Source organism: Crocodylus siamensis, chromosome 12 (genome assembly GCF_052110815.1).
Source record: "Crocodylus siamensis isolate JL-2025a chromosome 12, ASM5211081v1, whole genome shotgun sequence".
Lineage (NCBI taxonomy): Eukaryota > Metazoa > Chordata > Crocodylia > Crocodylidae > Crocodylus > Crocodylus siamensis.
Genome location: NC_143406.1, coordinates 6,854,644 through 6,878,614, shown reverse-complemented (window position 1 = coordinate 6,878,614; position 23,971 = coordinate 6,854,644). Strand labels below are relative to the sequence as shown.

Genomic DNA, 23,971 nt, shown 5'->3' with positions numbered 1-23,971 from the left:
TGACACATAATGCAGATGTACACAGCTGCTACATACCCCCCCCCGCTCTGTAAACATCTGTTATAAGGCCCAGCTGTTTCTGGGGTGTATTTGTGGGTTTAGGAGAAGGAGCCTCAGCTGAAAAGGTGGCCGAGGATTAAGCCCAGAACATAGAGGCCTGTCTCCTAAAGCTGCATATCAGATCTTCAAAAGGAAATAACATGGTTTCTCCCTATCGTGATAACCTGATGAGGGCAAACACACAGTAATGAACCCTCCAGTGATGGAGACGTATAAAATGTCTACATGCAGTGAGCCAGGCTTCAGCTCTTTGTGAAAAAAGCTCAGAGCCTTGTCCAGACCGAGGAGTGAATGGAGAGCCTTTCATCCAGCCCCTTTTGAGCTGGCTTCTCCCTCACAGTCTTACTAGCTCAGGTCAGCGACATGATCCGATTCCAGGTGAAATGGATGCAGGTCAACCCTGTAGGAAAAGCCTATCCTCAGACAGATAGCCCATTGTTCCAGATAATGTACAGAGCCTCTTGCTATATGGGACGCAAGGTAGCCTTTATTTCCTTGGGAACACCCAGTGACTTCTTATCTTGGTGATACTGATACAATCAATTGTTATGCTGGTGTGACTGGAGCGAGACATAGTCCTGGCTGGTCCCTGCAGAATCCAGGCAGATCTAGCCTGGTGGCTCCACCCAGAGCAAAGGCAACCTGTGTGATCTCCTAGGCCAGGGGTAAGCAATGTTTTTTGGCTGGAGTGCTGAAAAAACTGTAATGTCTCTCCTTGGAAGATGCCAGAGTGCCGGCTTGCCAGAAAAACAAAATGGGGAGGTGGCATATGGCAGGACACGCTGCATATTAGTATATTTAATAATCATAAATGTTGCCTTTGTTGTTGTGTATTCCTTTTTTGTTGAGCATGTTGGAATGAGAGAGAAAAAAAAGAGACAAATAAGAGAAAGAGGAGAGAGAGAAAGAAAAAGAAAAAGGAGAGCAGAGAGAGAACCAGACACACGCACAACCACACAGAGAACCAGAAGACACCCAGAACAGACACGTGCACACACACACATCTGGAACCAGAAACACGCGTGCGCACACAGACACACAGGACCAGACAGAGGCAGACAAATGCACAGAACCAGCTGCGTGGGCGCATGGAGCCAGGCTCCTGGGCCACTGGACAAAGTCCGACCCAACAGTGCCCTGGTCCCGCCAGAGCCCCCGTGCTTCCCTGGGGAGCCAGCCTTCAGGCCGGGGTCCCAGCCCAGAGCCTGCCCATCAGCCCAACCACCCACCCACCCTGCACAGCTAAGCCCGCAAAAGGAGCAGTACTCCTGGCAAGGGGCAGTGCCAGCCTCATCCTGCTGGGTCAGGGCTGAGCTCAGAGCAGGTGGGAGTCAGGCGGGCTCAGCTGCAAGCCCTGCTGCAAGCAGCCCGGGCTCCGTGGTTGGCAGCAGCTACCAGGGCCTGGGTCGGCTGCAGCCGGGAGCCTACAAAGAGCTGCTCCGGGCTCCGGCCTCCGCTCCATACCGGCAGGTGCACGCACTCCTCAGAGTGGACAGTGGGGATAGGGCCTGAGGAAGCACAGCCCCCCCGCCGTCTGAGGTGCACGTGTAGTCTCCACCAGCATGGAGCTGATGCTAGGGCTGTGGAGCCCAGTGCAGCTGTTTGCAGTGCCCACTGCCTGCTGCAGATGCCCCAGGCTGGGTACAAACAGCTGCGCTGGGCTCCGGAGCCCAGTCATCAGCTCTGTACCAGCAGTGGGGAAGAGGCCGGGGTTGCACTGCCTCAGGCCCCTCCCAGACCATCCGCTCCAAGGCACCCGTGCACTCCCGGGTATGGAGCTAATGCCAGAGCCCAGAGCAGATGTTTGCAGCCTCCTGGCTGCAACTGGCCCAGGCTCGGGGTAGCTGCTGCCAACTACGGAGCCCGGTCTGCTTGCAGCAGGGCTTGCAGCTTCCCAGCCGCCTGCTGGGAGCAACCCGTGCTTCACGGCTGACAGCAGCTGCCTAGAGCCCAGGCTGGTGGTGGTGTGCTGAGCAAAATGGCCTCAAGTGCCGTGCTCGGCACACGTGCCGGGGGTTGCTGACCCCTGCCCTAGGCTATCACCATCTGAATCCCATCTCCATGGCACAGATAAGGTTCAAACACCAAATTACAGGAGAGACAGGGCCTGTTTCCCTTCTCACTTAGTGCCAGTTTTTCATCTGCGTAACTCCACAAAGTCACTCTGGATTTATATTGACCTACATGTCAGGAGAGTCATGCTCACAGGGGGTTGTTTGCTTTCTTTGGATGATGCAGATGACGACCATAAATGAAACTATCCCCTTGTGCAAGAAGTGATTCATTCCTCACCGCTATGGGGGCATATTTCTGCTGGGGCATCTGTGCTCAGAGAAGCATTCATCTCCGAGCCACTGTGTGTTGGGGGAAAGGACACAAGAGAGAGGATTTCCATCTCCATTACATAGTCCCCTCCAGAAAAGAAAATTCTACTCATGTGCTGCCAAAAGCTTTTAAGGAGCCTAATCACCACTTCTAGCTTGTGGCTTTCTGATGAAAGAAACCAAGCAGAACCAGCTCCTCATTCCTGCTGCCCTATGTCAGGATGTTTAGACATTCTTTCTCCAGCTGTGGCTTGGTCTGCTGGCATTATGGTGTGATGCTCCCCTCTCCCTCCCTCCCACCAAGACCATCCAGCCTACAGGTCATTATTACCTTTGTCTAAGTCGATGTTCTTTGCTGGGAGGGTCCTGGCTTGCTCGGCCTTCTCCTTCAGTATGTTATTTTTGTAATCTGCACGAGGAAGGAGTGCAAGTCAGATCCTGGCTTCCACCAAGGAAATGGGAGAAAACTAAGCTCTGCAGGGGGGACCATAGCATGATTTCTGCCCTGAAGAGCATCCTGCCTGCCTCTCTGGACCTGTCGTACCAGGAAGTTACTCAGCTGCTGGGCAAGGAGAAATCAGATACCCCAGCTCAATTACAAGTACTTTGGTTTCCTGCCTTTAATAATTGCCCCAGATGCCTCTGTCTGCAGCAGAAGGCTCTGGACAAACCAAGTGGAGGCCTTCCCTGACAGAGATATTTAAGGTATTTTGTTCACAGGGGAAGTTTCATAAGATGTGCCCGCAGGAAAATGCTGTCACCGTCACTGGAAGCTGCCCAGGGTGACTTATCCCAGATCTGAACTCCCATCCCAGACCCTGCCTGCTGCAAGGAATTCAGCCCAGAGCCTATTCTTCGGAGCACCTCAGTTCTTTGCTACTGCATTTCGTGCACCCTTTTGTTTTGGGGTCTTGCAGCAGGATCTCTCTAGTTCAGGCTGTAAGGCTGGGCAGTTGGTGATCTTACAGGCCCCATCTCTCCCTCTTTAGATTGTTCTTCCCGAAAGGTGTTAGTGAGTTAACTGGCATCCAGAGAATCACACCAGGGGTGCACTTGATCTCTTTGTGTCCTTAGGAATGTCAGCTGAGAACCAACCCTCCCTGAATGTGAAAGGTGAGCAGGCCACCTGATTAATCACCCAAAGGATCAAAACAGGGCTACAATTTCAAGCATCCACCTCCAGGTCTGTTAAGAGCCCCAGGGCATACACATGCAACCACACAATCACCCTTTTGTAAACTACCACTGGGTCTTACTTGCTTCCCTTCATTTCAGCATCTTTTGAGTGACCTTGAGCTCCACTGCAGAGATTCTGAATCTTTCCCCATCTACGACCCTCCCACTCCCTCCTCATAGGATACACCCTGTGTCCTCTTCCTCCACTTCCAAATAAGCGCCCCAGGATCAGCACGATGGTGCGCAAGATTTCATCACAAGCGGCTGAGTAAAATTTCCTAGTGTGGAAGACTGGAGGCAGGGATTGGAACTAGCTCATGGCTCTCCTTCCTCCCAGTCAACAGCTCCTCACACAGTCCCCTGGGACAGGTGCGGAGGTGTTGTAGACAGAGCTGGGAACTGCTGAACCAGGATGGGATGTCCTTCTCAGTGTACCCTTGGAGAAGCTACTCGGTTGGTTTATATGGCTTTTTGCCAGTCTCTGACATGGGGGTGATATTTCCCGTGACATCAAAATGCTTTGAGATTCTTGGGTGGGAGACCCAATAAAGTAGGACCATCATACTTCCAAACCCAAGAGTGAAACCACAGAGCTTCACCTGGTTTCCACCAAAAACCATAAAACACTTAAAATCCCCATCATCTCGAGCCCCTACCCTCACCCAAGCTTGTGGGTTGAGATTCCCAAAGCTGCCAGAAGATTTTGGAAGTTCAACCCTCACTGAAGTGAAGAAGAAGCTGGTGCCCAACCCCTGGGGAAAGCTCAGTTGTGATGAGTTTTGGCTCACGGGTTGAAAGGTGTTGCTTGAGATGCTTCCTGACCCAACACTTACCCAGCCTTATGTCTTCACCCTTGTATCGGGTCAGGTCCGTTGTGTCAGCCATAAATTCTTTGAGATTCACATCTTTCCTGATAAAGTGAGCAAGAAAGAAATTGTCACATACTTTCTATGTCTGGTGCCATGGGCTCTGTTCATGTTTGCAGGTCGTTTTTCTCTTCCCATCATCCCTCTCCCATCACCTCTAATTCCCATCTTCCAGCCATTTACAATTCTCTGGTGACTGCAGAGGATTTTAGCTGTACTACCCATACTGAAGGTAATGGGAGATCTGTGGTTCAATCAGTCTTTGTAATTTCACCTTTTAAAAATGACTGTTTTAATAGTTCTGTCATCATCTTAACTTTAGATGTGACCCACATGGAAAAGTCCTAAGAAATTTAATGGAAATGCTGCTTAAAACTTGTTGATACTATAATATTATAGAGTTCATCTCAAAATGTTGTGGCTGCTGCAGGACAGGTGGGAGATGACATGTTCCAGTGGTCAGGAAGCTCCCATACCAATCCTGTCCTTGCCACAGGCTTGTTGCATGACCTTCTGCAAGTCACTTTACCACTTAGTGCCTCCATTTCCCCTCTTCCTTTGTCTGTATTGTCTATTTAGGCTGCAAGATCTTTACAGCAGGCACTGTTTCTCTCCATGTGTATGTACATCACCCAGCATGATCAGCCATGGCATTCAAATGGGACCTCACAGTGCTATTCTAATGCAGTTAATAATTGAGAATAATATTCCTGTTAAATTCTATAACATCTTCCAAGGAGAGGACAAGACACAAGGTAATGGGTTCTTGATGAAAGTGTGCACCCTCCTGCTGAAGTCATCATTTCCTTCTCTGAGACCAATGGATGAGCCACCAGCTTCTCCCATCCCATATCATCTAAATGTCTGTTTTCCTTTACAGAGGACAAATAGATAATCATAAGCCATGGAAATGGGTCAAAATACGAAGAAAACCCAAGGCTAGCTCTGGGGCATGGAGTCAGGCCTGATTCTAGGATAACCAGGGGAGTACTTGCAGCAGATGTAAACAGTTTTGCCTCTACTTCATTGCTAATGAAGCATTATTCCCTGGTGGATCAGGCCCTAGTGTGTTAGGGCAGAAGAAATCCAGTTGCCAAGCCTGCTTCAACACCTCCTTTTATGCTTTGGAAAGATCAAAGCTACTTGCCAGGATGCACCATTATTTTCTGTGCACGCAGCCCCAAGTACACAGTAACAGTAACAATTATGGGACATTGCAGGCAAGTCAACTAGGAGGTAGTAGCAGTCCTATCAAATGATATGCTTATTATGTGGCTGCGCACATCACAGTCACATCCTCTAGTGATGCCAAGCTCTTCCAAAGTGAGTAGAAGTACCCCCACTGCACAGCAGCTGATGCTGGGACCACGTTCTTTAAGATGCAACCTTTCACCCCATTCAGTATTTTAGTCCCTTAAAGCAGATCCCAACTTACTCTCCGTGTTTCTTCACATTGTACTCGTAGCCTAGAGGGGGGAAGAAATGCACACAATGAGCAATTTTATGCAATCCACCCATTCTCATCCACTCCTGGCGCTGGTGGGGATGAAGAAAAACAATGACATCTAGCCCTTATGCAGCACTCCTAATCACAGTGCTCCCAAGAGACCCACATCTATCCCATCCCAATCACATTCCCTTCCTGAACACATCCCAGCCTCATCACTCCCGCGCACCATCCAACTTCCCCCTCATCTCTAGGGCTCCCAGGATGAGTAATGACTAGTCTTCAAGACCCTTACTCATCTCTGGTATTTAGTCCATGCAAGGCTGTGGATGCTACTAACACTTTGATTAGTCCTAAACATGTCTACACCACATCCCTGGTACTCCCTGCTCTCAAGTGCCAGCTGGCTGCCCGGGAGCTTTACATCGGGATGAGCAAAAAGTGGAATCAGACCCTGATGGTTTTTATAGCCAAGTCAATGAAGAGTCTCTCAGAGCCAGGTACCACACAAGACCTTGTTGCCCCCAGCACTAGGCTCAGCACCAGGGTGGGTTTGCTTGCTGGGACCCTGACCGTGGAAACACTCCTGCAGCTCTCGCCACTCCTTGCCGGTGCCATGCTCACCTCTCCGCCGGCGCTTACGGGTGATGAAGACAACAATGATGAGGAGGATGATGAAGAGGAATAGTGTGGCCAGGATGTAGCCCAGCTGCTGGATGAAGTGTGCCCGGCTCTCGGGGATGATAACATTTATCACATTATGGCTCTTGATGATGTTGGGGTCTAGGATTGGAGAGAGAAAGCAGGATAGACTAAGGCAACAGCAGGCATCACATGGAGCAAAGCAAAGTACTGACAGGTCCTGTCTGACACCCTGTTCAAAGGCCATTTTTTAAGGAGCTAAGAGTGTATTCAATGAGAGGAGTTATTCTTCACACCCTCTGGTAGATCCTGAGGGGTGCAGAGTGGCTACCACTGAAGTAGCTGCATTTCAGGGAGGAAGGGGCAGGTGATCCTCATGTATTCTTGGGTGCCTTCAGACAAAGGCAGCCCCTATTTCAACACCCTCTCATTTGAGATCTGCTTCCAGAGCTGACATTTTGGTGGCTTGCCCCCTTGGTACAAAGGGACAAACTAAAACCCAGGACTCAGCCTCAAAGCCCAGTGGGACAGCAATTAATACTTCTCTGTTCGGCAACGCTGGGAGGCACCGACTGAGATCAGGCCTCACTCTGCTAGGAGCTGTACATACCCCCATCTCACCTCTTTGGGCAGTTCACAAATGCGAGGATCGTTCTCCCCATTTGGCAGGGAGGAGCTGAGTTACCGAGAGATAACCAGGTCAGCCAGAGGTTGGAGCTGGCCCCCAACCCTGTGAGATCCACACCAACACACGCACTGCGAGACCTTCATCCCTCTCTGCCACACCACGTTTCAACAACCCTCTCAACATCTCCATGTGTTTAAAATTCCTGGGATTGCACAGGGAAGCAGGCTGCAGCTTGTGCTGCTGACTCCTGCGTTTGGCGCGCTGCTCCGACCGAGCGCACGAGGGGAGCCCAGCACGGGGCCTGGCAAGGCAACCAGGTGTTGCTGGGTGAGGCCGCAGCTACCCCTCCCGCTCCCTGCAGACACACGCACGGCACCGCTCTAGCTCCAGACAGCGCGAGTATGAGCAGCCCAGTCCTGCCAAGTGGCATAACTTATGGAGTGGAAGAAATGTCTGATGCCAAAGAATGAATTTTCTTTTAAGGGAAATAAAATACATATTAAATAGAAGACCAAGCCAGGAGTCTGTCCCGGTGCTGGGCATAGCAGTTTCCCAGGTCAGATTTCTCTTTCTCCATGCAGAGAAGGGGAAAAAAAAAATTAAGCCTCTGTATGTGGAAGGAGCTATGGGGCCATGCTTTCAAAAATTAAGCCTTTGTCAGCCTGGAGCTATGGGGCCATGCTTTCGAAAACAGACATAAAAACTCAGAGCCAAGTCTGCTTGCAAGAGTAAGGGGCACAATAGATCCCGCCAGGTCCTCCCTGTGCCAGGGGAGAGACAGCAAAGCCCCCATGCCCAGCGAGCTGGGGAGGGGGAAACTTCCCTTGCAAGCAGAGCTCAAAGGGAGACTTTCTCGTGGAGACGGGGGAGCCCACACATCACCAGGCAGGCAACCTAATTTACAGGCCTCTCTGGAGTCACCTCCCCAGACAGTGCAAGAGGAGCAGGGAAAAGGAAGGGAGAAACCTCCATACAGTGACTGTGCCTTTTAGTCTATCCAGGCTGAGTTTGTTAAGGGCTGACACAGGGACTTAGGAGCCAGGAATCCTGGATTTACCTTGGAGGCTACTGCCGCTGCATGGCAAGCTCCCTGTCTGCATGCTTGATAATTAGCTCAGGATCAAATTCTGGTCACTGCTGCCCCCCACCCCTGTTGAGGAGGGTACGTGGGCTGCCTAGCTTGGCATAGATAGCATGAGTGAGAGCAGAACATGGCTCAGAGTTTCCTCGGTAAGTCTGCTTGCGTGTGTGTGAGAACAGGAGCTAAAGGCACAGACAAATGAGCTCCCGGGAGCCATGCACACTTCCCCCTGCCCAGGAAGAAACTCCATCCTTCTGCTGACGCTTGCGGCCTGCATCTGTCCGAAGCAGGGGCTGTGCCAGATCGGGCAGCAACTGTGTGGCCCAGACTAAATGGTTCCCAGGATGATGCTGAAGCCCCCCCCACCCCAATTTGTTTTACTTAATGCACAACCCCCCGGGATCTGACCCAAGCTGCCCCAGCTTTGCCAGCACAGGTTGATTGCCCTGATGCCTTCTCAGTCGTTCTGCCTTAAGTGGAGTGCTGCCCCCAGTGTCCCTGATGGGCCGAGATGATCGCCTGCAACAAAAATGTCACTGCGGAGCCTCGCCAGTGAGTTCATCATAACTCCAACAGCTGGTTTTGCTTTTCAGGCCGTTTGGGAATGCTCTGAACTATTCAGCTCCATTGCAAACACAGTCAAGGTCCAGAAACTCCATATCCCCTACAATTAACGAACCACCGAGAGCGCGGACTGTGCCTGGCTCTGTCCAGAACCCCAATTACAGCAGGCCTAATTTAAATAGCCCACTGAGTCAATCAGCCAAACTTTAATTAAACACTCGAGAGATCCAGGGCTTCTGGGGACTGAGATGCACTAAACCAGAGTAAAATGGAAAATTAAGGCAGTGAGGAATCAGGTAACCTTATAGTTGTCTTTGGGTTAGATCTTGGGGGAGGCAGGGAATAGGTAAGAGGAACTTCTCTGGTGTTTGCTTGGTGAGAAACTCCTACTAAGAAGGAAGAACTTGGTGAGGTGGGGCCAGGTCGAGCACTACTCTGCTTCCCTGAGCATCAATGCAGGGTGTTTGGGTGGTGCTCCTAATGATGGTGGTAAGTGCGACTGGCAGCCAGACATAGCCCTAGCCCGCAGGCTGTGTCCTGCCGCGGCTGCGGTACACAGGCTGGCGAGTTAGACTAATGGGATCAGTGGGTTGCAGGGGACCTCAAGGTCCTTTCCTCGGATGTTAGCTGTTTTCCTCTCATGATGCTCTACAGGTTGCGGAAGGGATGAAGCTCCCCATCTCCTCCTGCCAGACCAGCCTGCCCAAGGTCAGATTCAGCCTTCATTTTCATCTTCTTGTCACAAGGCAAAAATCATTACGATCTGGGAAATAAATTGTGACTAATGTGTTGCTGAAAGTGGCAAAACGTTTTGGTACCTAGAGCAGGGGTTCCCAACCCTTCTCCCCAGAGAAGGGTTGGCTGCTGACTAGAAGTCCAGAAGTGACTGGCATACTGAGGACCGGCAGCCTTTTTTTTTTTTTATACCAAGTATAAAAGTATAATTATTTTATACTGAGTATAAAAAAGGGTTGGCTGCCTGCCTGCAGTATGCTGGTCACTTCTGGTCCACAGTTTGCCGGTCCGCAGCATAAAAAGTTTGGGATTCTGGGAACCCATGATCTAAGCAGGGCAAATTGGACAGACTCACAAGCACTTGTTAGTCTTCATTAAACTTTGTGAAAGAAATGTGGTTAGATGTGGGCCTAAAATTGTATATCCTGGACCTGCATGCACCTGAACCTCCCAGGAGAGATTCAGCTCCAAACTTCCTAAGACGGGCCTCTCGTTTCAGTGGGTCGGACCAGAGCAACAGATACCCTCCAGCTGCAGACAAGGTCAGCTCTGGTCCTCAACAAGGAATTCACTCTCGTGACAACTTTAGACACGGGGGACGGGTCTTCCATTCTTTTCATTCCTGGGAGAGGAGACACGCGGAGAAAGGACCTTTCAAATCATCTAAGACAAATATCATCTTTAAGCTGTTGTGCGTCTCAGTTTCCACAGTTCAAGGTGGGGGGGATGGCTAATTTTCTCTATAACTGCAAAGAATGTTACTTGAATACTGTGAAGCCCTAGCAAGCCTGGCATGAGAGGCACTGCTGAGATGCAGGCGGCTCTTGGCTATGGGACACGGGAGTTTGTTTTGTTTGTAAAAAAAGGAAAGAGAAGAAACATATTGTGGTAGATGGGGCCAAAAAGCTGCAAGCCAAACCTGGGCCTTGCTGATGCCAGCAGCAAGACTGGAAAAGCAAGAGGCTCAGCAAGTGCTGTCTGGTCGGATCGGCTTGCCCTTCCCTCTTTTACTGCTGTTGCTCGATGCTGCGCTGGCAGCTGCTGGCTGGCACTGCCGGGGATGGACTGAGTAGCTTTTGTCACCACAGTCAGGCCAAAAATAAAACACTTGCTTGAAGAGCTGTAAACATGCTAAACAGCAGTTGGGCTGTAACAAATCTTGGGATTATTAAAGGCTGCCGTAGCTGCTGTGCAGAGGCAGCAACCGTGTGGGCAGATGTTGGAGCCAGGTGCCAGCCTTTGTAAATGCGGCTGCCCTTGCCTTCCCATGCTGTCGCCCACTGGACAGGGGAGGGCTTCAGTTGTTGTCAACTCCAGGAATTGCAACCACCTAGCGAGTGATGGAGCCTCTCTGAAAGGGCTTTGGGCTTCCTGTGGTTTATATTATGAGGCTATACTAATTCCCATAGGTTATGCAGCACTTTTCTTCAACAGACTCAAAGCATTTTTCAGCAGGGAAACTGAGGCTGGCCAAGGTCACTTGGAAGCCCAGTGACAGAGCCAGGAACACGTCTCTATCTAGTTTCTAGTACATTTTCTTCTGTTGCTTAGTTTTGCACCTAGGTGTAAGCTTTGGTGATACAACTTTCTGCTAGGAGCAAGACCCAAACTTGCTGCAATATACAATCCAGTTCGTCATTCCCAAGCTCCCCAAAACATTCTGCACAGTTCATCCAAACAAGCCAATGCCAACGTAGCCAGCAGGGAAAGAGTCGCTAAGCTGGTGCTCTCACAAGTCAGACTAACTGATGGCGACACACGAGGCTCCAAACCCTGCCGTCCGATCCCTGTCGATGGATCCTTAACACATGTACAGCATATGACACACCGCTGATGTCCACTGGGAGTTTCATAAACCCAAGTTAAAGGACTTGGGGCCAGCCATGAATGTAACCTAGCATCCGTATCCAAAATGAAGTATCTGATGTCTACCGAATAATCTGCTTTAGCTGTTCCCCCACCCCAGAATTAACCTTTCTACTCTGTTTCAGCTGCTACCATCTCATAGCCATTTTGCCCAATGGATGTGGCTCTCCTTGCTGAAGTTCAGAGCACCACTCTGGACAAAAGAGTCTCACGATGGCTGTTAGCTTTTGTGCTCATTTCTCGGGGCTGCTATGGGGAGCTCTCAGCACTGATTTACCATGTGCTGAGTTTATGCTGATAAAAGGATGCATTTGAGTGTACTCCCAGAAACAAAACTCAGCATTTCTTGTCCCTCAGCAGTAGAGAAGTAACAGGAGGGAGAAAGAAGGATCCTTTTCCTTCCTTTGCTGTTGATTTGTTTAAACAACGCAGTATCCTGCCCCAAAATTACATTCTTCAACAGAAAACTTACGCAAACCCTGATGGGAACAGAAGAATTTCAAGGCAGCTTTTACAATTTCAATGAAAACAGCTTGTTACATGTAGTTCAACATCCCACATATACCCACAGGGAAAACTGAAACCGGAGGTTTTGCTCTCTCCAAAGGCAGAATATTCTTACTGGGCAAATTCCACAGCAGTCAGAATGGATAATCAGAAAGGTCCCTTCCAGCCTTCAAATCAGTGAAGCTGGCTGCTGCCGACTGCACTTTTCTAGCCTACTTACCTCAAAGTGAGGGTTAACAGAGAACTGATTTTAGCTGATAGCTGAATTCCTCTCTCTCCTGGAAATGGGATAAATGTTTAGGTTCAGATTAAAAGATGAGAGCCATCACTTGGCAAATCCCAAGCCAAGATGTGTGCCATAAGGGAATCGTCTGGTGATCCCAACTGAGCCAATTATTTTAGTATGGAACTGATGTGTAGAAACATGGGATCCAGATGCTTTTACTGCATGCAAACTTTGACCCCCTACTCTGCGATACTGAAGTACACATATAGATTTACCCATTCCAGCGTTTCCACTTGGAGGCACCTAATGTGATTAAAGTTCGGCAACTTATCATGGTAACTATCTGCAAGTTTAGGTTCTGAAGTCAACACTGCTACACCAAAGTGCAGCAGTTGAGGATCTGGCCTGATATTTCCAAATGCCAGAAGGGGAATGAGCATGAATCTGTGAACTATTCTGCAATGAGCAACAGAGATAAAAGACCCTGATTCTTCGCTCAGTTACATCAATGTAAATCCAGTGTTACACCACTGAAATTAATAGGCTTGCTCCAGACTTACACAAGTGTGACCCAGAGCAGAAGAGAGCCCAAGTTTATATTTAATAGGAAGATGAAGTTTGCTGCCTGGAAATGGCTCCAGGCCTTGGAGCAATGCCTGGGACCAGAGCTGTTCAATGAGAAAGATTACTGCTCTGGGTTTGTTATCTCCTAACGTTTAGGCTTATTTTGGGTCTCTTTTATTCCTCTGGCCCATCACAGAGCAGGGCTTTGGCGATGGCCTTTCCCTCTGCTCTGGAAGCAGGAGCAGCTCCGGCAAGCTGCTTAGCTGGAAAGGGCTTGGACCAGGCACATGAAACGTTTCAGCTTCCTTCAAATTCCCATGGACTCAGCAGAGACTCAGTGCAGCGCTGTCAGGCCGGATAAGCACTCCCTCCCAGGGGGCCCAAGCCCTTCTCACACAGCTCCCGCTCACCCCAGCCCAGGACAAACCCTACCGTAGGCAGTGGTCTTTGGATCAGGGCCTGTACACAAAGAAGCCATCAGGGAGCCTCCTCAGAGAGATGCTAAGCAAGGGCGCTGCACTAAGAACCTGCATTTACATGCTCTTATAATGGAGAGGAGGAACGGCACAATCTTAGGCCCGATTCTCCTTCTGCCGCAGTCACTGGGAATGGAGTGGGTTCAATCTGCTCTTTCTGGCACTGACCAGAACAGCCCAATGAATGAGTCAGGACCAATGTCTTCAAAAAGCTAGATGCCTCCTTCACCTGAGCCCTTGTCTGCTATTTCTCTGGGTCATGCTGCACACCCTTTACCTGAGATGTCAAAGTGCTTCAGGAGTATTAGCCAGCGAAAGATCACATTGCTTCTGCAAGGCAAGGAAATATTGCCTTCATTCCACACCGGCCCAGGGAAATCACCCCTGTCCCACAAGAGCAAGGGCTGCAAGGGTGACCCGAGTGATCTGTTTCAAGTGACAAAGCAAGTCGCTGTGGCATGGCCAGTAACAGAGCCCAGGTATCCTGATCCCCAGCTCCAAAGCTTAGACATCATTGCCGCTCGCATGACTGAAGTGCACTATAAGACCTATGAGCCCATCCCTCCATCTGGCTGCAGCCACCTGACATCATTCAAAACAAGGGAAGAAGAGCAGCTCTTTTGTATTCAGTGCCATGCACAGTAACAACACCTACAAGTGTCCTAAGAAAAAGCTCTGGTGATCCTATTTGCTGAAGTGAAATGAAAATCCATTTAACACTGGGCAGAAAGACAGTTTGTTGCTCCAGTCTGAATTAGGGCCTCTGTCTGTCTCCCCTTGGAATCATTCATTCATTCATGCTTCTTGCCCATCACAAACCCAAAAGTGGGGTTTCTTACCAATGCTATCGATACTACCTTGCGTACATGTAGCACCTTTCAGCCCGAAGTACATAACAGACTTACACTGAAATGCAAACTCTGCAGATACTACTTTACCAGCCTCTAGTGCTGGGGTGAGACCAGCAGCCACTGGACGGCATGCAGCAACGCTAAAGCAAGAGCTCGGAGGAACCGGAGCAGAAGATGCATTTGGTGTGACCACAGGACAGCAAAAGGAAGCATAATGTGATTACCCAGAGTCAGTCAGCAATTACACGTACTGGAATTACCATCAGGACAGCCAAGCCATCAACCAGTGCAATGTAATGAACACAGCTGGCCAAGGCACTGGTGATGAGCTTGCTGCTAGGGCCATGTTGGATCCCTGATGCAAGATGCAGGACTAGTGAGAGAGTCCTTCCACATGAAACAGGTTTTATCCACTCTCAAGGTTTCTCAAACACTTGCCCAGGCAGACCCTGTTCAGTACCAGACTAGTGCAAGTAACTACAGGAACACACCTTACTTCTTGTTGGACAGTCCCTCAGACTGATATCAGCTGGATGTGGCTCCCTGTGCCAAGAGATGGCAGCTTAAAGGGCACAGACAGAGAGACTGATGTATGAATGCCCAGCCTCTCTGTAAGCTGTGTCCCCCCAGCCATCTCTAGTTGATATGCCTGCATTTTCTGGACACTGGCCTGTGTCCCTGTGGAAAGGCTCAAGCCTTGGCAACTGGGGAAAGCCTATTGCTAATGCAGACTAGACCTGTTTAAAAATGGATGAAGCATGTTTAAATTCAGTATTAAGCAGCCAATAAATATTCAACCGTGATGAATATTTTACACTGTTAATAAGGAACTATACCCAGAAGGCTCAAATGTTATTAAACTCTGAGGTTGTATTGCTGGGGGGGAGAAAGAGGGAGGATTACCAGTGATGAGAGGGTTGGTTTGGGGGCTGGGAAAGCTGTCACATGGTGACTTGCTCCAGACAAACACATGGAAGTGCAAAAATGGTAAATGTGCTGAAGCAGGCATACCACAGCTCCCCAGGGTTTGCTGTAGTCTCTGCTCTGTGCAGAAGTGTCTTCCTCAAGCAGCAATGTTTGCCACCCACCAACATCAGGACATAGGGAGGGTTCTTCTCTGAAGCCAGGCATTGATAGAAGAGTGATAGTTTGAGCCTCACCTGCAAGGGCCTGCAGCCCCTGGTTCAGTCTGAGGAAGCCCTAAGGGATACATTAGGGGACACTTACGGGCCTTTTGCAGAGATGCTAAATTATGAGGGCAGAGATGTGCATTGGTCATACCCCTCCCTGTCTCTGGCCTGCCCAGGGAGGACCAAGGACTGCTGTGGGAGCAGAGACGACTTGGCAGAGTTATTTCTATGGCTGGTACAGAGTTATTTCTGTGGCTGTCCCTTTGAGCTGAAGGTACGCTGGGCCTTGCCTTCCCTTTTAGCTACCCTCACTGAATTCATGGCTTGTACAGTAGTCATGCCTGTGCAGAGGAACCTCCCCTTCCAAGGCCACCTACCTAGAGCTGGGGCTGTGTTGTGGTTAGTGAGGTTCACCACCTTCTTCACCGGCTCGCTCACAGAGACCCGGAAGATCCTGCGTTCGTGCAGGCCACAGTAGTGATGGTGGAGGTGGCAGGAGTACGTGCCCTCGTCCGCATTCTCCAGGGCTGAGATCCTCAGCGAGAAGTCGCCCAGGGCAAAGGCAGTCTCGGTGATGTTCATCCTCTGTTGGATGAAGAGTGGCCCATAGGAACGGCCCTCGCCGGAGGCGTACAGGTCAATGAGGCGGTCGGCTCGGTCATGTGGGACCCCCGGGGGCTGCCTGTCCCAGTGGACAACCTGCTGCTCCTCCTCGCTGTGTCGCTCGGTCCAGATATGGTCCCGGTTGACGCAGGAGAGCACCACTGTGCTGCCCCGCAGGGCCACAAGCACCTCCTTCTCACCATCCCAATAATTCTTCACTGCCTTGGCTGCAGGAACAACATAGGGGGCAGCCAGGTGAATACACTGCAGCTCTACTTCACCTACACGCAGCCCTGCATGTGCGCCCTCACTTTCATTTTATCCCCCTGCCCCCAGTAATACGGCAGCCTCCCTGTCATCCAGTGCACTCTTATAGCACCTTCCCACCAAGGATCTCAATGGGCTTCACAAGCTCAGAGGCAAAATGACTCTCTCAAAGTCAGACCAGGTTGGGTGTGGGTGTGGAAGTGCTAGGAGCTGAAGCCAGGTTGCCTACTAGGCCAGTGGACTATCCTCGGGGCCATCCTACCTCCCTTGTAGCTAGCAATCCATGCCTAGCTCTACAAAGACAGAGGGCTGTTCTCCCTCCAGAGACCAAGCATGGGTTAAGAATAATAGCCTTCAGCCTCAATGTGCTGCATCCCAATTCTCCAAATGCCTTATGCAGTTTCCTTCCAGGAAATGCTTTGCTGCCCACAAATGCCCTAATTACTGGAGAAGCTGCAGGATCACTGCTTTGTGCTCTGTTCTTACTGATAAGCAGATGGGGGCTCATGGAGGCAGACTGAAATCAAGAAAAACTTGGGTACTGAACATAAGAAATGATGCAACCCCTTCTGTATCCCATCCCCTTGCCTCTTGTAAGGTTGATAAAAGCACTAAGTGCTTTGCTGCCTCCTTATCATAGGCAGGTTCATCTTTCCTGCTGCTCTATCCTGACAAGGTAGAGGCTAGCAGGAAAGGAGGGTGGGCATCTCCATCTCAACCACTGAGGTCAAGCAAGGTCCTGTCAGCGACCGCTCCCAGGAACTTTGCTGTCTAGCCTGGATGCAAGGCACGCTCGCTAGCGGGGGGTTCCCTCGTCACAGCGGAGTGGTAACTTTGGAGACCATGGTGCCAGACAGGTCTTTTGGGCCAGACTTGCTGTTGCTGAGGAGGTTTCTCTAATGGTGGGTTGGGGCAGAAACAGGCCAGGGAGTTAATCCGGGGTGGGGTGGGCAGCAGGCAGGGGGTCCATCATAAGCATTTAATATAATAGGTTACTTTCATGGTTTGGTGTGAGCCCAGTAAGCCAGGAGATGGGCTCATGGATAAATGCTTCTAATAAAATGGAAGGCTGGGACATAGGAAGATGCTGCAGTGAGCAAGGATGGCTCCTGATGTACAGCAATATGTTCACTTGCTGCAAGGATGTCCCAATCCAGCAGGGCCTGCCACATGGGTAGAACCCTGCCTCTTGTGTGGATCCCTGCTCCTCATGTCAATGACACAGCAGCAGGAGCAGAGATCCCCCTGCCCAAAGTGCTGGGCTGGACTGGTACTAAGTGGGCAATACACATGGCATAGGCCTCTTGGTACCCAGAGTTTTTGCCGGACCAAGGCCCCCTGCAGCAAGGAAACAAAACCCGTCTCCTACATCAGTATATGCACCTTTACCTTTCTTGGTGATGTCCAGCTGGATTTTCACAGTCTTATACAGGTGGCAGTAGTGATGGTGGAGGTTGCAGGAGTAGATGCCTTTGTCACTCTCAGCGAGATCTAGCACAGAAGGATGGGAAAACAACTGTTACCGTCAAGCTGACAGTTGGTTTAGGTTGTTTATGCACACTAACTTAAATTAGGTTAAACAGGGTCTGGTACAATGAACTGTTCTTGTCAGGCGCACTAACGGTCACCTGTATTTGAGTGACAATTGTGGAGGAAGTGGTACAGAGTGACTAAGGCCTCATACTGCAGCTCCAGAGGCCTGAAAGCCCCTGCAAGAAACCAAGTGCACGTGGTAGCATAGATGGGCCAACTGGTACTGTCAGTCCACAAAGCTAGTTAGCTCACTGGAATGGTACAGACTAAACTGCCCTGCTTTGGTTCAGGATTAGTGCATGTGGTGCAGCACGGCAGGTTTGAGGGCCTCACTGCCAGGCAGGGAAAGTCTGCAGAGTGCACGTAGCCTAAGACTCTCAGAGCGGTTGCAAGAGGAGTTTCTGTTTTAAAATCCTTCACGTGTGGTCTAGAAACCTATGTCTCAAATGATATCATCAGGCTGACATCCCTATTGGAGAGGCTCAGCGAAACAACAGCTCTCATGGACAGACCCATTCGCTCATGGAGCTGAGCTCTTGCAGAAGCAAAAGGGAAAGAGATGGCTTTGGTTCCTGGTACCTTTGATCACCAGTGAGAAGTTGCCATCTGTGAACGCGTTCTCAGGCATGAATATCCTCCCTTTGTTGTAGGAGCTGTACACTCGCTGCTCCCCAGCTGAGTACATATCACACAGCCTCTCTGACTTGTAATCTCCATAATAGTTGCTGTACAGGTCCCAGTGGACCACGCGCTGGCGGTCGTTCAGACGGTCCTGGGTCCAGACCATGCGGTAACTCTTGCAAGGCAGGACAGTCTGGGACCCCGCTGGGGCACTGATGTTTGTCACAGAGACCACAACGCTTTCTGGGTTTGATAAGTCAGCCGGGACTGTGAGGCAGGATAGGAGAAAGAGAAAGAGGTGTGATAGGATCATAGGAAAGCAGGGCTGGAAGGGACCTCACAAGGTCACATAGTTCCCCCTACTCAAGGCAGGATCATCCCTTACGGGGTATTTGTTTTAGGGTGGGGAAGCAGGATGTCCTTTACAGATTTTAAGGCAACATCAGTCTTAGCAAAGTAGGCTTCTGATGCACTGAGGTGCTTCTAAAGCCCCTCCTGACTCCATATTTGCCTCTCCCCTATTCCCTTGTTTGTTCTAATTCTCTCTTTGCCGACTTAACTTCCCTGCTTGTTATCTTCAGTAAGCAGGGCCCTCTTCCACCACAGCCTGCCATACAGCTTAACATCAGGCCCACGGTCTGAAGAACTGCATGCTTACATTTGTGCCTGCTAATTCCCACTTGAGTGCTTCAACAAAGGCCCCGACTTTCGGAAGTGCTGAGCATTTGCAGATCTTCCCCATTCCCTTCCTCCTCCCCCACTGGAAGGCATGATTTTCAAATGGCGTCTAAATTTAGCCCAAAGCATTCTGCCAGCTTCCCAATACCAGAAGGTTCAGAGATCCTTAATGAGAACTGTCTGAACAACATCTAAATGAATCGCAGTAAAAATCAAGCCCCGGTCTGGTCCCCCGTTGTAGGGAAGCACAGATGCTTCACAGAGAGAACTCTAGCCCACGGTTTACACCTATGACTTATCTGATTTCTCTGCCCTTCTTACTCCTAACCTCCAGTTGTACAAAGTGGCCTTTCCTCTGCATGGGGCTGAGATCCTGCTCCCGATGAAGTCCACAGTAAAACCCCAATGCAGAGTTGGTCCCAACACTTCTAATGATCAAAACCATAAGGCGGAATAGAAGGATGTCACTTACCGGAGTACAAATGAACAACCGACCCTGTTTAAAAGAGAAGAAAAACTGTTATTCACAAAACAAATAGCTGAAACGTCTTATCCAGAAGCCATCACTCCTCCTTATTACAACCTCCCTTCATTTCTTCTTCATTCGTACTGTAAAGTAATGCGTGGCACCAAAGCTCTCCCAGCCAGGCTGGGCCACCCTGTGCCGTGTGCTATACACGTGAATCGATGACAGTCCTGGACCCAAAAGAACTAAGACAAGACAAGAGCAACAAAAGAATCAGCAAGTTGCAGTAAATGCATGAGACAAGATCACAACGATGAGAGAATTTGGCCTTGATTTTCCCAAATAACAGGACACGCCAGAGTAAACGAGGAGGGAGTTTACCATATTCCTACACTTTGCTCATAGCACATGAAGCCCCAGCAATCTCCTGCCTTCCCATCTTGTTCATTTCCTGTATGCCCTTTTGTTCAATATACCCATCCCCTGGTCTCTGTGCTAGTCAAAAGGAATAAAATAAACTGGAAGTGTACTACCGACCTGCTCACCTGGTTTGTGGCCACACTGTTCCCACCAGATGCCCGCTAGGCCATTTGCTCAGTAGAAGAGAAACAGGGATTGATTCCTGTTCATTCATTCACCTCTTAAAGCCCACCCTTCATAATCCAGCTAACTCTTCCCCTTGAACAGTCGTACAGAAAGAGGTACTCACTTACCTGCATACCTTAATTCTGTAGATTAAAAAAGAAATCTAATCAGGAAGACACACAATCATTATTAATTACAGCAGGTTACTTTGGATCACCCTGAACCGATGCAACTGTTCCATCTGCTCACTTCTTTACAGTATTAGTGGAGCTAAACGGCTGAAACGTTGTACCTTTTCTTCCAGCAGTTACACCAGCTCAACTCTATTCGCACTGGCATAGGAATGGACAGACAAAACACATCCATTCAGCGGATGCAGGCTACTAAGCAGTAAGTCATAGACCCCGACCCTTCTAAAATGCTCTGTTGGTATATTTGTTCACAGCCCATATAAGCAGTGAACCAATGCATCTCAAAGGGAATCAACAGGTGCAGCGCAGCCGCTGAGGTCTAATCCTCTGAGGTGAAGGCACTGGGATGAGAGAACATTCATGATCAGGCCCTAAATGTGCATCTAAGTTAGGGTGAAGTTACGCGTTACACTTAGATCATATTAAATCTGTGAAACGTGAAGCAGTGGTAAAATTAGTCTGTGCTACAAGCAGCTCCATGTTAAGGGTTATTCCTGTTTCTTGCCTTCACTGTTCTGACTTGCCACTACGGGGGAGGGCAAGGGTGTGGGTAGGAGCCAAGACACCTGGGCTCTACCCCTGCTCTGGGTATAGGGAGCCCTGGGAACAGTGCATTCTGGGATGCTGGAGGACTGCAGATTGCTTGTTTTATCTCTATGGAGCTGACCCTAACACGAGCAGGGTAGCATGGCCCAGAGTTAACCCTCCCCTCAAGTGGCATAACTCTGAGATACTCAGAGGGTGCTAAGCATGAGTTAATGAGCTTCCATGTGCAGATGTTTGCATTTTTAATGCCCTTGGTATGGCCTAGGTGTAATGGGGAACTTCATCCTTCCTTACTTCTATTTCTGCAACTTAGAGAAAAGATATGACTTCAGAGATGACCTGCAGTGATTCTCCTTTAGCTCAAAAGATGGAGACCAAGGTGTTCAGAGTGGAATGGCTAGGGATCGTGATCTCACAGGATCATCGGCTTTTCTGAAGCATTTACTAGGCCTTGCATCCTGGGGCAGCCGCAGGCGCCCTTTCAGCTGTAGTCTGCTCAAGTGTTGTTTCCCAGCTGTAGATTTACATAATGAAAGCCTCACAGCTCAGGGCTATAATCAGTCCCTTCCTGGGACTATCCCCTGGGCCCTCACACCACAAAGAACTGCTTTAGACAGCAGAAAAAGACCATCCCCTGAAAAAGTTCCTCTACTGGTACCAAGACAGCAGCTCCATCACCAAAAGCAGTGGCAGGAAAACCAGCAAAGGCAAGCTGCTGGTAGTTGCTGGCATAGCTGTCAGTGCAGTGCACAGACCTGCTCTGCACAGGGTTAGACAAGACAGCAGTTGAAAGCTCCCACCGATGGGAGGTCTCAGGAAAAGGTGCCAGGAGAAGGCATGTCCAAGGCATGTCTGGCAAGAGAGGGATCATAACAGAACTGGAATACGACTACCAGCTGGGGATTTCTCCACTCGTTCCAGATGTTTAGGGTACTCTGCAGTGCCACACTCGCTATGTAATAGATAATGAGGCCTTTGGTTATGGTAAGAATGTAGTCTGCTTGGGTGCGGCCCTTGCGGCCGATCATTTGGAGCTGGAGAGGTCCCTGGGATCACACATGAGGCACCCAATGTCCTCATTGGTCTCAATGTCCTTACTGATCCCCATTCTCTGATGTGAGGGGGAAAAGTCCCACCCTTCTCACAAGCGGTCAGTAGGAGTGTGCGACTCAACCATGGCCCTATGGGCCAGGTTCAGCAAGGGGCTCCACTGGAAAAGTGGATTAGCAAAGGCATTTAGCAGCCAGGAGGTGCTGGGTGGCTCGTGGAATTAGCAGTAGAGTATGGAGCCTTTGCTTCCTAGGACACCAGTTTAAATCCTTCTCAGGACTGTGCTCTTTGCTGGCTGTGTGAAAAGTTCGATAATTTCACATTTATTCCTTCCTAGCAGGCCCCCCACTTTGTTCTCCCAGCTGAGACGCATGAACTTGGACACTCAACTCCCATCCCGTTTCCTTCAGGTCAGAGTTGATCCAGGGAAGGCTGCATAGCCACCGTACTGGGCACGGGGTCAAAAGATGCCTGGCCTCCCAGACTATGAATCTGGCCCCTCTCAGGAGAGCTAGCAGCACCAGTGCTCGAGTCGACTCGATTAGACGACTCCTGTGAGTCCACAGAAGGCAAAGCTGATATTAAGGAGAGCAAGGATCCTCTGGACAAGCACCATATCCATAGTGCAGACACCTGTCCCACTTCAGACTTAGTGGCTGCCACCATTCAGGGAACAAACCTTCCCAAATTGGGAGCATGCCCTTGAAAATCTCCACCCCCTCCCCCTTGTATATCCAGTACTGATGCAGCACAGACTTTCAGAGCATGGGCAGCCTTCTCAGCCCACACGACTCAGACCCACAGGATCTGAGATATGAACTTCTTGAGATATGAACGCATGCTTTGCTGACGGGCCCAAAACCTCCTGCCTTTTACGTAGGATGGCCCAGGGAGGTCTACAGACATTGTAAATTGAAAGTAGGATTCAGGCTGAGAACACAATATCATTCTTTGTAACCATCTGTTAATCATTCAACCCCAGAATGGGTTACAGCAAAAAAATCGCTTGCTTTGTCCTACTCATGCCATGGGCACAATACCCACCGGACAAAAGCTGCATTTTTCTCTTCAGCCCTGGAATTTACTCTTTGCAACAGGGAATACATTAATTCCAAAATGACACTTTTTTAATCACGCCCACAGAATATATGTTTATTAAAATAAACCGCTCTTACGCCTTCCATCATCCAACAAAGGACTGGCAATGATATCATGGCAGAAAAATGGTCAGATGTTTGCATGGCAACTGTTGACTCGGAAAGTCTCCAAGTGGAAGTCATCCTGCTACACTTACAGCTGCAGTTTTACAGAGAGGACAAACCCCTTGGAAAAGTGTTGGTGTATCCTGACGCACTAGAAAAGAAAAGGACACCACATTCCCAAAAAGAAAGAGCAGCCCCTTCACTGGAGGCCCAAAGCCATGGATTATGAAGCACCTGATGATACCCAAGATAAGACTATGGCTCTTCATTTTGGGCAGCCAGGGCACAAACACAGCTTAAGGCAAGAACTATATGACACTTCAGAGCACCTTCTGCCTGAGCTTCTCAACTTGCTCTCAAGACATGGATAAAGTAAACCTCATTCTCCCTGCAAGGATCATTTTCACCAAACTGAGGCACAAAGGTTAAATCCTCAATCCACGTTCACTCTGTGGACTGGGCAAATCTCTTAAGCCCTAGGTCTATGCTGCATGACTGGACCACACTCTAATTAGTGTGACGGTCCTAAATTTACATCACAACCTCACCATAAGTCTGGGTGAACTGACGGGCTGAACAGAAGTTAGACCTAGATAGACTTCAGCCATGCACTGCAACGGCCACCATTGATCTTGGTCCTTGTGAGAGAGACCGGGTGCAGCACTGGGAGAGACCAGTGCTCCCAGAGTTGCGATGAGTGGCCAGCCATTGAAGCCAACAGGGTTGACATATAACATGCAATGGGGCAACTGGGTTCTGCCACAGCAGGTGCGAGGGGGCATCATGGCATCCCACTGTGTCACGAGGTGATACTCTCAGGTACTGGGGGGCACTGCAAGGCTGGTGTATCGGGATGCACTGCTGCTCACACCACGGCAAGAGAAGTGACCTCACGCCAGGGCGGCGCAGGAATGCGTGTCTCTGGGGAGAAGGGCTACAAGTTGGCTCGCTGTGTAACCAGGGCTTTTCGCACCTCATTTTACTGCTCATTAACTGGGATTGATTGGGTGCCGCAGGAATATCCTTTCATGGCCGAGCAACAGGAATGCATTTACTTTTCCCTTTTCCTCTTTCAACTTAATGTAA

The 23,971-nt window shown here is 49.7% G+C and overlaps 1 protein-coding gene across 1 annotated transcript in view; it reads right to left on the bottom strand.

The window, feature by feature from the left end:
- Positions 1 to 23,971, bottom strand: part of MXRA8 (matrix remodeling associated 8) — a 40,061-nt gene that overhangs the window by 8,586 nt on the left and 7,504 nt on the right. Inside the window, exons 2-9 of the mRNA XM_090024163.1 lie at positions 19,318 to 19,341; positions 18,126 to 18,434; positions 17,403 to 17,504; positions 15,521 to 15,973; positions 6,498 to 6,656; positions 5,862 to 5,892; positions 4,394 to 4,470; positions 2,716 to 2,793 (exon numbers count right to left, since the gene is read on the bottom strand). Of these exons, the coding sequence (XP_089880289.1) occupies positions 2,716 to 2,793; positions 4,394 to 4,470; positions 5,862 to 5,892; positions 6,498 to 6,656; positions 15,521 to 15,973; positions 17,403 to 17,504; positions 18,126 to 18,434; positions 19,318 to 19,341 (1,233 nt within the window). The remainder of the gene's footprint in view (positions 1 to 2,715; positions 2,794 to 4,393; positions 4,471 to 5,861; positions 5,893 to 6,497; positions 6,657 to 15,520; positions 15,974 to 17,402; positions 17,505 to 18,125; positions 18,435 to 19,317; positions 19,342 to 23,971) is intronic.